Genomic DNA, 15,551 nt, shown 5'->3' with positions numbered 1-15,551 from the left:
TTTGGCATGTCAGCTACGACTCTCACCAACTTTTCCAGATGCACCACAGAAAGCATTCTTTCTGGTTGTATCACAGCTTGGTATGGTTCCTGCTCTGCCCAAGACCGCAAAAAACCATAAAAGGTTGTGAATGTCGCCCAATCTATCACGCAAACTAGCCTCCCATCCATTGACTCTGTCTACACTTCCCGATGCCTCGGCAAAGCAGCCAGCATAATTAAGGATCCCACGCACTCTGGACATTCTCTCTTCCACCTTCTTCCTTCAGGAAAAAAATACAAAAATCTGAGGTCACGTACCAACTGACTCAAGAACAGCTTCTTCCCTGCTGCTGTCAGGCTTTTGAATGGACTTATCTTGCATTAAGTTGATCTTTCTCTACACCCTAGCTATGACTGTAACACCACATTCTGCATTCTCTCATTTCTTTCTCTATGAACGGTATGTTTTGTCTGTATAGTGTGCAAAAAACAATACTTTTCACTGTATGTTAATACATGTGACAATAGTAAATCAAATCAAATTAAAGACCTTCCCCAGAGTGGTCAAGCCCACCACTCAACTCAGGCAATGGAAAACTCTAATCTTATCACATTGATCCCGGTGCCTAGAGCCTTGTAAGAATCGTGCCTTTGGCAGTATGACACTGAATATCAGGGGCGTCCCTAATTACAGAGGTCCCTGCATCAGGAGCGAGCAGTCTGAATGTGCACCAGTGTCCTAATATCAACCTGGTACCTGGGAGTTTGCAAGCTCCCTCAGCCAGACAGGAGTCAGACATTTGCAGTAGCCCTCTGAGGAGCAATTCTCTCTCCTCACTGCAAGTCATTATCATCGTCCTGCAGCATTGGGATTGGACAGAACAGCTCCTTGCTCATGACATAAACCATATCAGCTTTCAGTGAGCAGTGCAGGAAACAGAGTGCAAGGGCTATCTCTAATCCTCATCATCGATGAAGTGTTAGGCTATCAGGGCATCCTGTGCTCACCTTTCCTTTCTAGCCATCTCCACCACATGATGATTTTCATCAGCCTCCTCCAGTGTTTCTCATCTTAGGTCACCTTGTTGTCCTCCCATCAGAGGAGCTGTGCCATTCATCCTTCTCTTCCTCAGCCAGCTCCTTAACTCATTGAAGTGCAGGTTGTGAAGGACACAGCATATAACCACCATATACAAAACCCTATGGGGACTGTATTTATAGTCTCCACCTGATCATTCCAGACACCAGAATCACATCTTCAACATCCCAATGTCTGTTCAACCAAGCACAGGTGGCAGCATGAGTTCATTAAACTGAGTATCTGCTGAATTCTGTGGTCTCTGCAGGGACATCAGCAGCCATGTCCTCATGGGGTACCTCTTGTCTCTAAGGAGCCAACCCTGTAGCTGCTTCAGTCTCTCAAATACCTCACAAATCAGCCCATAAGGCTGTGGTCCTATTCCTGGTTTACAAGTAGAAACTGAAGCATGAGGATTCAGTACAGAAAGTTGAGCAGCGCTGTCTGAGACATCGGAAGAGCTTCAATGTGACTGTTTGGAGTCTGTGGACTGGTCCATATTCAAGAACTCAGTGGCCAGCCTAAATGAGTATGCCACTACTGTTACAGACTTCATCAGTAAGTGTGTACAGGACTGCACGCCAAATAAATTAATCTGTACGTTCACCAGCCGGTAACCATGGATGAACCATGAGATCTGCTTTCTACTGAAGTCCAGGTCTGTGGGTTCAAGTTTCAAGACCCTGATCTGTACAAACCTTCACAAAGCCACCAGGGACATGAAGAGACAGTTCCAGACTAAGCTAGAGTCGCAGATTAATCACACAAACATTTGTCGATTGTGGCAAGGCTTACACGATACAATGGGCTACAAAACAAAGTTGGGTAGAATTACTGGCAACTGACCCTAATCATTCCTGATGAGCTCAATGCATTCTACACTCATTTCGAACAGACATTGAGTGAAACAATGTCACCTGTACCCACAGTCACTGTCGCAGACATCAGATCGTCTTTCTTGAGAGTGAACCCATGGAAAGTGACTAGCCTGGATAGAGTACTGGCCGTGCATTCAGATGTTGCATAGACCAGCTAGCAGGAGTGTTCGTAGACTCCGGCCTGAGTTTCCCACCTGCTTCAAGAAGGCTGCTGTCATCCTAGTACCAAAGAATAATCAGGCAGTGTGCCTTAATGACTACTGCCCAGTCACCCTGACAGCCATTATTACGAAGTTCTTTGAGAGCTTAGTCATGGCACACATCAATTCTAATCTTCCAGATGGTCTTGATCCACTGCAATTTGCCTAACACTGCAACTAGTCCATGGCAGAGGCATCTCTCTGGAACATCTGAATAGCTAAGATACCTATGTCAGACTACTGTTTATTGAATGTAGCTCCACCTTTAGCACCATAATTCCAATGAAGGTCATCTCCAAACTCCAAGACCTAGGACTCAGGCCCCCACTTCTGTGCAACTGGATCCTTGACTTCCTGACCCACAGTTTGCAATCAGTAGGGATAGGTGACAACATCTCCTCCACAATAATCCTTAAAACTATTTCCCTGCAATGCTGCGTACTCATACCCTTACTATAGTCTTGATATACTCACCACTGTGTGGCTAAATTGGGCTCTAATTCCATTTTCAGGTTTACTGATGATACCATTGTAGTGGGTCAGATCTCAAACAATGACAAAACAGAGTACAGGAAAGAGATAGACAGCTTAGTGGATTGGAGCAAAGACAACAATCTCTCAATGTCAGCAAAATGAAGGAGCAGGTCATCAATTTCAGAAAGTGGAGTGAAGGACATGCGCCATCTGTATCAATGGCCCTGAGGTGGAGGTGATGAATAGCTTCCGAGGAGTAAAGATCTCCAACAATTTGGGATGACAGATGCTGGGGAAGGGTGATGTGGTACGGCGCCCAAAACTGCACACAGTACTCCAGCTGCGGCCTCACCAATGCTCTATACAGCCGCAGCAAGACCTCCCTACTTTTATATTCAATCCTCCTCGCTATGAAGGCCAGCATCCCATTCGCCTTCCTGATCACCTGCTGCACCTGCAAGCTGGGTTTTTGCGACTCATGCACAAGGATCCCAAGGTCCCTCTGCACCGTCGCCTGCTGCAGTTTTTCGCCACGTGAGTGATAATCCTTCCTACCATTATTCCTACCAAAGTGGACCACCTCGCACTTGCCAACATTAAATTCCATTTGCCATTTCCTGGCCCATTCGCCCAGCCTATCTAGATCCTTCTGTCGACTCTCCACACCCTTCGCACAATTTGCCTTTCCTCCAATCTTGGTGTCATCAGCAAATTTCGACACCGTACACTCGGTTCCCTCCTCCAGATCATCTATATAAATGGTAAATAGCTGAGGCCCCAGCACCGACCCCTGAGGCACTCCACTAGTCACCATCCGCCAATCCGAATAGCACCCATTGACTCCCACTCTCTGCCTCCTATTTGACAACCAATCCTCTATCCACGCTAACACCCTACCCCCAACTCCCTGTCCCCTGACCTTCTGGAATAACCTCCTGTGAGGTACCTTGTCAAACACCTTCTGAAAATCCAGAAAGACCACATCCACCGGCTCTCCTCTATCCACCGCCCTAGACACATCCTCATAGAACTCCAGTAAATTTGTCAGACACGACTTCCCTTTAACGAAACCGTGCTGCATCTGCTCTATCAAGCAATTCCTCTCAAGATGCCTCGCTATTTCCTCCTTGATGACGGATTCTAACATTTTACCTACAACAGACGTTAAGCTAACCGGCCTATAATTCCCTGCCTTTTGCCTGGCACCCTTCTTAAACAACAGCGTAACATTAGACGCTTTCCAATCTTCCGGCACTTCCCCGGAATCCAGCGACGTCTGGAAAATAACCACCAAGGCATCCACTATCATCTCCGCCATTTCTTTCAGAACCCTCAGATGCATTCCATCCGGTCCTGGCGTATGGAATATGGGATTAGGTGGGAGATCACATATCAATGCAGACTTGTTAGGCCGAAAGTCCTCTTCTGCACTGTATGATTTTATGATTCATCAATTATGGAGTTGCCATAGAAAATCAGTTCAAATTTGAACATATTGTACACATACCACAGTTATACAATTTGTTAATCTTCAAAACATCTTTGGTGGAAAGCCCTCGTGTTTGTCCAAGTTCAATATTTCTATCTGGTTTTGGTGCCATAGTAGCTTTTCCATTCTTGGTGAAAGCATATCTGCAGTAAAGAACAATAAAATTAATTACATATCAGTGTATTTTTTATAATTTTAATGTCAATAATAAATAGAATTCAATGTGGGCAAATATGAAGTAATTCGCACTGGAGGCCAAGGTTCACTTTTCATTTAGGTCCAGCTGTAGTGTTACAAATGCAAAAAACAAACTGTGACAATGATTGGGTTGAGAGACGGTGGCAGGAATGTTCTAATTATGTTAGGAGTTGTGGGCTTTAAACAAAAAAAATGTGGCAGGTGATTCTCCCAAAAAGATCTAAGTGCCCCAAAAGCAAGAATACAGGAGATTTTGCCACCTTTTTTTGGGCAAGCTTAGTAAAATGAAGTTACAGCACTCTGTGCATCACAGAGTTCATCAGGGATTTATGCCAGTTGGGGACTGGGGCCTAATATCACCCAAGAGGCCAGCATCACTGCAAAGGAAATTAATGCCCATGCACCGAATTTGGTTGACAAGCACTTTCCCTAGCTCACCCTTCCAATTCCCCCCATCCAATAGCTGGACCCAGCCTCCTGATGGTTCACCCCTCCTGATCCCCAATGACTGGCCTCCAATTCCCCCCCTCACCCACCCCCCCCCCCCCCCCCACCCCCGCTGCCCCCCCCTACCACCAACAATGATCCCCAATGCTGGCCTCTGATTCCATCCCCGATCTCTCATGGCCAACTCCAATTTCCCCCTCCTGAAAGACTAACCTCCAAATGCTGGTCCCATCCATAGCATCCAGCCCCCAAGTAGAGTTCCCCATTCCTTGTCATCCTCCCAACCATGGTCTTGGTCTGCCTCTCCGCATTCTCCATCTCCTCAAGCCCAGCCCACTTGATATTACTTAGCGCCCACTGGTTTGTGCCAGGGTGATAGGGCTAGCAGTGCTAGACTAGCTGCCCAAGGCCATCCTCCTGCCCCTGTCCTCCTGGGCAGACTTCACTGCCTGGTCCCCATTGGTGGGGATCATACATTGATCCCTGTTGGGTGTGGACCTCCACTAGGGGAGGCAGAAACGTTAGCAAGCCTGGTCAATTGAGTTCCAGGCTCACAAAACACATAGGATTACTATATGGTAATCAGACTTGTGCTATTTCCCAGTGTGAGGCAGATTTTGTCCAAAAAATGGATGGGGAAGATTGCGACCACCCGGCGACTCTCTTTTTTCTGTCCCACTTAAAATTCCCAGCCTGCTGCGCTACTCAAGCTATGCAGCAGGCCAGAAAAATCATGCCCATGGTTTGCACATTTAAATTCCAAGTAAATCACAATGTTTTTGTGGAAAGAGATGTTCTCTGATCGGAACAGAAACTTAAGTTCAGATAGAGGTGTGATGATACTGTGATTTTGAGAAATGTATTTATTTATATCATGTTTCTTATGAAGGGTGTGTTTAAATTTTAGCTCTGGTTTACCTGGCGCTGGTCTGTCTATGAAACAGGTAACTCCATGATGACAATGCAGGAGAATAATTGATTCTAGATAATGAAGTGTTTGTATTAATCTGAATTAATGCATTTTTGGTTTTTTTGATTTTTTCGCCTGGGGTTTCAGAGTAGGGTTTGATTAGGTTGATTGACAAGAGACAGAATCATGTGAAGGGGAGAAACTGAACTTGCAGGGAAAAACATACAGGTATTTCTGCTTGATCTGGAATGAGGGAAGGAGTGTTTTACTTTGTCTATCTAGAGGCTGCTGTTTGAGTGTCAGAAAATGGGATGTCCCTCTGTATTTCTCTCCAGGGGAGTTCAAAGGGTAGCAGTGGGTTAGCCCACATGTCAGCACATAAGATAACTGATTTTGAAGAGGAATTTAAATCTATGAGGAATATTCCTTAAATTGGAACTAATAGAAAAAGGTTAGCAGTTATGAATTGTATCTTGTCATATTTAAATATTTCAGTTGGTAAAAGTTAAGCTAATTTATTTTTTATATTTAAACTTTATTGTTAAAAATAAAGTTTGTTTTGAAAAAAGCTTCTCAGAGTGTCAAAAGAATCACACCTGGAGTGAAACACCTTATCCACATACTAATGCCAATTATTTTTAAAGTTGGGATCTGCTCTAACTTCATTATGTACCTTGGAGTTTTAACTCTGCTCCCTCACAATTAAAAACTATGATTCCTTATTTGGTTAAGGATTATTGAACTCAAAGATAATGGGTGTTGAGTATTAGTGTTTTATTTTCAGGCATTGCATTCAGTTAGTTTAAATAGGGAGTGCCCTGTGGAATAGTGGTGTTTACATAATAATGGAATAATGGTTGCAGCTTTCCTGGATGTGGAAGAAGTCATTCAAGATGGTTTACAAAGGGTGGATAAAACAAAGATTTTGTATTTGGTAAATAAGTTGCTGTTGACTTTACCTGAAGAGTGAGGAAGGCAGAGATAATTACAGTAGTAACTTAGCATTTAAAATCAGAATTAGCAGCAAAAGAGAGTGTGGCATATGCAGTGGAAAAAGAAAGAATATTAATGGCAGAGCAAAAAGCAAGAGAGGGTGAGGAAAGGGAAAGGGAGAGAGTTTTTGAACTTCAGAAATTAGAGTTAGAAGTGAATGTCAACTTAAAATCACAAAGGCAAAGGTTATAGTTTGACATAGTGATGAGGATAGCGAGGAAGAATAAATGCATAGTTGTCAAAGGCAAGGTGGGGATCTGTTTAAATATGTTCAAGCTCTGCCAAAGTTTGATGAGAAGGATGTAGAAGTCTTTTTCATTTCATTTGAGAAAATAGCTAGACAAGTAAAATGGCCACAGACCATGTGGGTATGTTTTTTTCAAACAAAAGTTGGTAGGTAGTACTACTGAGGTGTTTGTATCACTATCACAGGAGGTATCTAAAGATTATGGTGAGGCAAAAAAATCATCTTTAGGGCATATGAACTAGTGCTAGAAGCATACAGACAGAAATTTAGAAATTTGAGGAAGAAACCAAGTCAAACATCAATAGGATTTGAAAGAATCAAACTAAGTAACTTTGACAGGTGGATAAGAAAATTGAAAATAGATCAGACATATGACATTCTTAGGAATAAGAACATAAGAACATAAGAAATAGGAGCAGGAGTAGGCCATCTAGCTCCTCGAGCCTGCCCCGCCATTCAATAAGATCATGGCTGATCTGTCGTGTCTCAGTTCCACATTCCCGCCCTCTCCCCATAACCCTTAATCCCCTTGCCTATCAAAAACCTATCAACCCGTGTCTTAAAAATATTTAGCGAGGCAGCCTCCACCACTTCAACGGGCAGAGAATTCCAGAGATTCACTACCCTTTGAGTGAAGAAGTTCCTCCTCAACTCCGTTCTAAACCGCCCCCCCTTTATCTTGAGGCTGTGCCCCCTAGTCCTACTGTCCTTTCTGAGCGGGAAGAGTCTCTCCACCTCTATCCTATCCATCCCATTCATCATCTTATATGTCTCAATGAGATCTCCCCTCATTCTTCTAAACTCTAACGAGTACAAGCCTAGTTTATTCAGCCTCTCCTCATAGTTCAACCCCCTCAACTCCGGTATCAGCCTAGTAAACTTCCTCTGCACTCCCTCCAAGGCCAAAATATCCTTGCGTAAGTGCGGCCACCAAAACTGCACACAGTACTCCAGCTGCAGCCTCACCAGTGCCCTATACAGCTGCAGCAAGACCTCTCTACTTTTACATTCAATCCCCCTCACTATGAAGGCCAGCATCCCATTCGCCTTCCTGACCACCTGCTGCACCTGCAGGCTGGGTTTTTGCGACTCATGCACAAGGACCCCGAGGTCCCTCTGCACCGTTGCCTGCTGCAGTTTTTCGCCACATAAGTAATAGTCCTTCCTACCATTATTCCTACCAAAGTGGACAACCTCACATTTGCCAACATTAAATTCCATTTGCCAGTTCCTGGCCCATTCGCCCAGCCTATCTAGATCCTTCTTTAGACTCTCCACACCCTCCGCACAATTTGCCGTTCCACCAATCTTGGTGTCATGAGCAAATTTCGACACCATACACTCGGTTCCCTCCTCCAGATCATCTATATAAATGGTAAATAGCTGAGGCCCCAGCACCGACCCCTGGGGCACTCCACTAGTCACCAACCGCCAATCCGAATAGCACCCATTGACCCCCACTCTCTGCCTCCTATCTGACAGCCAATCCTCTATCCACGCTAACACCCTACCCCCAACTCCATGCCCCCTGACCTTCTGTAATAACCTCTTGTGAGGCACCTTGTCAAACGCCTTCTGAAAATCAAGAAACACCACATCCACCGGCTCTCCTGTATCCACCGCCCTAGACACATCCTCATAGAACTCCAATAAATTTGTCAGACACAACTTCCCCTTAACGAAACCGTGCTGCGTCTGCTCTATCAAACAATTCTCCTCAAGAAAAATACAAATATTTTGGAGAGTTTTAAAGTTCACTTCTTGAAGTAATGGGAGCTAAGAGGGTTAAAACTGTAAGATTATCAGCAGAAATGGGCAGATGATTATGAGTTAGCTCATAACTCAAGGTTTGGATTTCAATCAATTTCAATCTGCCAGGGATAGAAAATGGGAAAGAGAAAAATCCTCAGATGGTAAGGAGATCTCATTGGAGAAAGGAAAGATAGTTTACCTATGGTTAAAAAGGAAACATATGAAGGAGGAAGATGAATAAAAAGCCCCAGATGTTTTTATTGTAATAAAGTTGGACACAAAGCTACTGTGTTCATGGCTTAAGAAAAGCACTAGGAAGACAGATGTGTTAAAATAAAATAAGCAGTGCGGTTTGTTAAAGTGGTAAAGGAAACCATAGCTGAAGCTAAAGAGGTGTAAAAGAATGTACAGCCCATACAGGTGTTGGTTGATAAGAAGGTGCCAGATCTCTTTAAATAATTTACTTGTGTGGATAAAATTTAATCAGGTGTATCAGGAGAAGTAGGTAAAGAAACTAAGATTTTAAGAGATATAGGAGTAAGTCAACCTTTAATAGTGAAAGATGAGATGTGTTGATCAGAATACATAGTGCCAGAAAAGGTGATATATGTGGCATTCATGGTGGAAAAAATAACGCTGCACTATATTAGGTAAGGTTGAAAAATCCGGTGAAAAGTGGTGAAGCACTAGTGGGAATAACAGAGAAATTATCTTGTCCAGGAATACAGATTATCTTGGGTAAAAATATAGCTAGATCACTGGTGGGAGTAATGACTATTGTGGTTGAAAAGCCAGTGGAAAATCAAACAACTGAGTTGCTAAAGGATGCATATCCTTATTGTGTAGTAACAAGGTCACAAGGTCATAGGTTGAGACAGCAGGAAAAATCAAAGAATAAAGGTAAGGAGACTGAAGATCAATTATCAGAGACCATTTTGACCAGATGATTGAGGAAGAATAGGTGGTGAACAATGTTCAGGAAAATTGGAAGAATTACAACAGACAGATCTAGAGATAAAGCAGTTGTATCAGAAAGCTTACACAGAAGAAGAACCTGAGTATATACCAGAGTGTTATTATATTAAAATGATGCAGTAATGAGGAATTGGAGACCTTTATATTTTCAAGCAGATGAAAAATGGGCAAAGTTCTTTCAGTTTTATTATTGTGGTTATAGAAAGGAGGTGTTACAGATAGCACATGATGTTCTCGTAAGACATAATTTGAATGAAAGGAAATTCAAGCAAAAATACAAAAACATTTGTACTGGTCTGGGTTGCATAAAGATGTATTGAATTTTGCTATACATGTCACATTGGTCAGGTAATAGAAAAACCATAAGTGGTAATAAAACCAGTGTCCTTAATACCCCTCCCAACATTTGAAAAATCTTTTACAAGGGTCCTAGTTGATCACGAAGGAAGGACCCTTCCCTCAAACAAAAAGTAGGAATCAGTAAATGTCTACTAGATTTCTGAGACCATTCCATTGCACAATATTACATCTGAATGGATGGCAGTGGAGTTACTTAATTTCTTAATACGATACAGACTATCCACAGAAATACATTCAGATCAAGATTCAAATTTTATATCAATATCATTCAGGAAAATTATGGATAATTTAGGAGAAGAGCAATTTAAATGAATTGCAGGAAGTGTTGGAACAGTGGCATCAAACTTTAAAGACTGTGTTGAGCACTATAGTCAAGATTATCCAAAGAAGTGTGGTAAAGGAATTTCATTTGTACTTTTTGAAATTAGAGATGTCCCTAATGAATCAACCAAATTTAGTATATTTGATTTTTAGTCATGGAGACCACTTAAGTTGATCAAGGAGAAATTCGTGAGTCACCATGCTGAGTCTACATTGTTGAATTATGTGTCAAACATTGGAGAAAGATTAATTCAGACTAGTGACTAGTAAGACAGCATTTAAAGGTGGCACAACATGTCATGAAACAAGAAGTGAATAAGAAGTCAAAACTTGTAGTTTTGCAAGTGGGGATGAAGTACTAATATGGTGATCAGTGGTAGGTGAACCATGAAAAGCAAGGTTTAGTAAGCCTCATCAAATTGAAAGAAAATTGAGTGAGATAAATTATTTCATAAGAAATGGTATTTTGATAGGGAAAGAAAGCAGAAGCAGAATATTAGTTTTTACAACTCAGTGTAAGGAAACAAATCCAGATTATTCTGATTTTGACAGTCCTCAAACTAGATTGGATAATGAGGAAGTAATCAAAAATTGGAATTAGTAAGTTACCTTCCAGAAGAAAATCAAAAGTACTTGATAAAGTTATTATAATCACGTGGATAATCATATGTGGGAATAAATTGGAAAGTACCAAAATAATTGTGCAAGATGTGGGAAATGCGTTTCTAGTTGAACAATATCTGTATAGACTTAATCCATACATGTTAGCACAGGCTCAGATTGCAAAGCTGATGTTTACTCAAGCTGACATGCAATAGCTGAAAATCACAAGCAAACAGAATGAAGGCTGTTGGATAGTAAAAAATCTCAGATAATGAAGACATGAGTGGAGGCTGATGAGTTCAATGTAAAACTGTTGAAGATAGAAAAGGGGAACAAGTTACTGAACAATTATGTGAATGAAAAACAGTGAGCAGGTACAGAGACAGATGCAAAAAAAATTGACTGATTTGAAGTCTGTTCCTACATTATTGAAATTATCTAAGGACTGCCAACAACAGCTCACCGTCTATGGGAAGAAACATGTAGATCAATCAGTGGTCATTTATGTTCTCAAGATTGAGGAACAGAAGTATTTTATTACTGCAAGCAAAAAGAAAGGACAATGACAAAGTAAAACTGTTTAGTGAAATATTACCATGATTCCAGATGAACTCCTGGAATTTGTACAGCTGGCACTGATATGGATATGATGTGGAGATGCTGGCATTGGACTGGGGTAAACACGGTAGGAAATCTCACAACACCAGGTTAAAGTCCAACAGATTTATTTGGTAGAAATGTCAGTAGCTTTTGGGGCTTTGCCCCTTTGTCAGCTGGTGTTGTGAGGCTTCTTACTGATATGGATACGCAGAGAAACAGTACTGTTCTTAGTTTATGTTTGAGAAAACTACAATGGTTTTTGCAAAAGTGGAACTTCCACAATGATCGCTTAAACCATAATTACAACAAACTTGAAGACCAAAGAAACCAATCTGCTGAATGTCTGTCAAAGGATGTGGAGAGAATGATGATGAAGATCCAGAACAAACAAAGGAATTTATAAATGAACAGGATCAAGCAGATATACAACTGGAGACGCTGGAAATAATGTTGAGCATGCCATTTGCAACAGAAAGTGGAGTTGGACTACCTGAAAAAGGAACAGGCCGGTTAATAAGAACAGAGATCGAGCCTGAAAGCCTGCAGCTCTGATTGAAGCCTCCAAATGTGCATATGCAGCAAAAAATAAAATAATACAGCTCCCCTGCCACATCCCTCCCAGGTTGGATAATGCATCCCCCAACCCCCATGGACATTGGACCCCCCCCAACATTATTGATCCCTTTGTCCCCCCACCCTCCCACTACCCAGACTGATCACAGCCCCGACAACCATCTGGTCGCAGCCCCACCACCTAGGCCGATTGCGCCCACCCCCCTCTCCCCCCATCCCCTCACCCACTGATGGCAGGCAGAGTGGCACCAGCCCCACTGTCCTCCCCCATAGATCGTAAACAGAGTGGCAATGGCCCCCACTCCCCTCCCCACCAATCACAAGCAGAGTGGCAGCATCTCCCCCCCTCTCCTGCTAATTGCATGCAGAGTGGCAGAGCTTCCCCCCAGCTCCCCAACTACCTGCACATGGCCCCCATCTCTCCCTGGCTCCGATGGCTGTATGACATCTCCCTCTCTGTCCTCTGCAATCATCATAGAGGCACAGATCCCTCCTTCCCCCACCCTCACACCTGCAAGTGATCACTTGCCTTCCCCTCAATGACAACAAGCAAACTGCATTTAACTTGCTGCAGTTCCAAACTGCTTGCAGCTGATCTGCCTGAACAAGAGGTAGCCGCATAAAAACGCTAAGGATGGACAGCAAGGCAAGCAGTGCAGGGAAAAATGTTCTCTAAGAAGGCAGTGCCCAGATTTGGAAAAGCGGACTTGAGCAGGTTGCTGGATACTATGGAGGCAAGGCGGGCACCCTCTTCCCCCCAGCAGAATGCTTTCGAGGGAAGTGATGGGAAGCAGTGGCCACTTCTGTTAGTGCCATGAAACTGGTCCCCAGAACAGGGAAACAGTGTTGAAAAAAGATCAATGACCTCATCTGGGCAGCAGGTGAGTGTTTAACTTCATTTATCATCTTGCCCAAATCATCCCCAGATCTTCCCACCCCAGCACCCTGCATGCTTCCAGAACCTGACCCCCAAGCACCTTCCCCCACCCCTCCCAGGTACCACAGTGCTTGCCTCTGAAGGCCACTCCCTGATACACTGCTGGAGTCATGCCATTATTTCTTTCATGGCTCCTTCTTTCCCACAGCAGAATGTCCATAACAGTTGGGAGAGGACAAAGCCTGGTGGTGAGCCTAACTTCCAAGTCCTCACCCATTTTGAGGTGCAGGCACTGGAGCTGTTGGGAGAGGCGAACATCCGGGCCATCAGCAAAAGCATAGTTGAGCTGAAGTTGAGAGATGAATACCTGCCAGTTCTCCTCTCAATTAGAGTCAATTACCAGGGAGCATAGGTTTAAGTGTGAGGGGCAAGGTTTGAAGGAGGTGTATGAGGCTAGTTTTTTTTACACAGAGGATGGTGGGTGCTAGAACTTGCTGCCAATGGAATCAGATACAATAGTGACTTTTAAGGGGTGTTTTGACAAATACATGAATGAGATGGGAATGGAAGGATGTTATCCTCTGAAGGCTAGGTGGTTTTAATTCAGATGGGCAGCATGATTGGTTCAGGCTTGGAGGGCAGAAGGGCCTGTTCCTGTGATGTAATTTTCTTTGTTTCTTGTTCTGTGTTCAATTGAAAAATGTCAAGCAAGTTTCTTGTATCCCAGATTCCTCTTCCTCCCTTGCACTTAACCTTGTGTCTTACGTTGCAGGAAGGGACCTGGATGCCCTGGGACCATCTGGCATCGCTGCCCCCACTGTAGTTCCTGCCCATCCTGCCCTGACACCTCTGATGACTATTTGGAGGAAGCAGATGAAGGGACATCCGAGGGTGGCACATTTTTGGCGTCAGCTTCCACCTCACAACTCACCATTCCAGATACTCTCACATCGGTGAGTCCAGTTAGTGGTGAAGCATCTGGGTCACACTCTGGTGAGCACAACACATCAGACAGAGGAGGAAACATCCGAGTCCTCTGCCATGCGGGGGCTTGCTGGAAACAAGGACTCAACTGGCCCCAGGCTACATGCTAGGCCTTTGACATCACTTCTCCCACTGCAGCTGGAGATGCAGCAACAGAGCCAGGGAATGCAGGAGAGGCTGATCGCCACCCTGGACCAACTGTGAGCCTGTTGGGAGGAGTCCCAAAGCTTTCAGGTTGGACCAGCTATTGCCTGTCTTGCATGGTTCTCAGGTCAACACTGCAAGGGTGACATCAGCTGCGCAAAGCCTGGGGCAGGGAGTCCTCACGATGAGTGGAAGGTTCCAACGATAGCCAAGTCACAGCAGGTCACAGCAGAGTCCCTGAGGGCCGCAGCTGAGGGACTCAACAAGTTTCTCAAGATACTGCAGCCCATGGCTGAGAGGCTTGAGAGCTTGCGAGAGACACAGCTGGGCAGCGCTGACACAGCGGGCTATGGCAACAGCTCTTGAGAATGTGGCTGAGTCACAGAGGGTCATGGCTGAGGGGCTGCAGAGCATGGCCCCATTTCAGAGGGTACTTATTGCTGCAATTGACATGTGGCCCTGACTCAGGTAGCCATCGCAGAGAGTAGAATGCAAGTGGCTCTCCAGGGCCGGCAGGGCCAGGCGACACCGGAGCTTCTGGTGCTCACCTCAGAAGTACTGTCACCCCATGGAATAACCCAGGGCCCACAGGAATGCTGAGGGAGGGGGAGGGGCTCAAGCCCATCCTGATACTTTCTAGTAAGGAGACTGTGATTGCAGCTACACCTTCTGACTCATCCTTTACTTACACTGGGGCATTTCAGGGACGGTGGGATGAAGGGGGCGTCATGGGTATGTCCCAGACACCTCAGGGTTCTCAAAGTCCAGACTCTCCGGAGATTGACCATCAAAGGTATCAAAGGCTATGGGCCTTGGTAGGCAGCTAGTTCCCTCCACCTCTGATGTACATTCTGGGGAAACACCAAGATGTCGTGGCTCGCCATGTAAGGTTAAGAGGTTTGAGTTGCACTAAGATGGCACGGGTGAAGGCAGATTGAGTTAGATAGGTATACAAGCACTTTAACATTTCCTGTTCAAATGTTTTTATGTTAGCACTTATTGTTTAGACACTTTTATCGTCAGCAATAAATGTTTTTTCACCACTACCTGTGACTAATTTGTTTCAGATTTGCCTCGAACAGGAATCCTCTTACCATGACTTTTGCCGGAGGGATACTTCACGTTGGTGTCAGGAGGGGAGACCCCTCAATACCGTGTCACTGAGAAAATGAAGGCATTGGTTCCCCAGAACCCATGAAAGATTCCCTCCCCTCTCCCCACCTGCCCTGGGGCCCTGTATGGGGGTTTACTATCCCTTACTCATTACACCGGTGTGGTCCCAGGTGCCAGCATGCATGCAGAGCTCAGGCAGGAGTCAGACTAGATTGAACCAGGGCATCATCATAATGCTGCTTAGCAAGTTGTCATCACCCTCCTGCCTGCCAAAGAAACTCGCTAACACAGAGTACTCATGCCCGCCATTCTGATGTTACAATGTTGCAGGAGATAATAGGACTTTACAGGGGT

At 44.3% G+C, this 15,551-nt stretch overlaps 1 protein-coding gene across 1 annotated transcript in view; it reads right to left on the bottom strand.

The window, feature by feature from the left end:
- The window catches only part of LOC145344338 (astacin-like metalloendopeptidase), a 346,104-nt gene that overhangs the window by 117,750 nt on the left and 212,803 nt on the right, over positions 1–15,551 (bottom strand). Inside the window, 1 exon segment of the mRNA XM_080191468.1 lies at positions 4,119–4,243. Coding sequence (XP_080047594.1) covers positions 4,119–4,243 — 125 coding nt within the window.

Source organism: Carcharhinus amblyrhynchos, chromosome 6 (assembly GCF_965287045.1).
Source record: "Carcharhinus amblyrhynchos chromosome 6, sCarAmb.v2.hapA, whole genome shotgun sequence".
Lineage (NCBI taxonomy): Eukaryota > Metazoa > Chordata > Chondrichthyes > Carcharhiniformes > Carcharhinidae > Carcharhinus > Carcharhinus amblyrhynchos.
The sequence above is the reverse complement of the archived record's forward strand: the minus strand, read 5'-3'. Positions and strand labels throughout refer to the sequence as shown.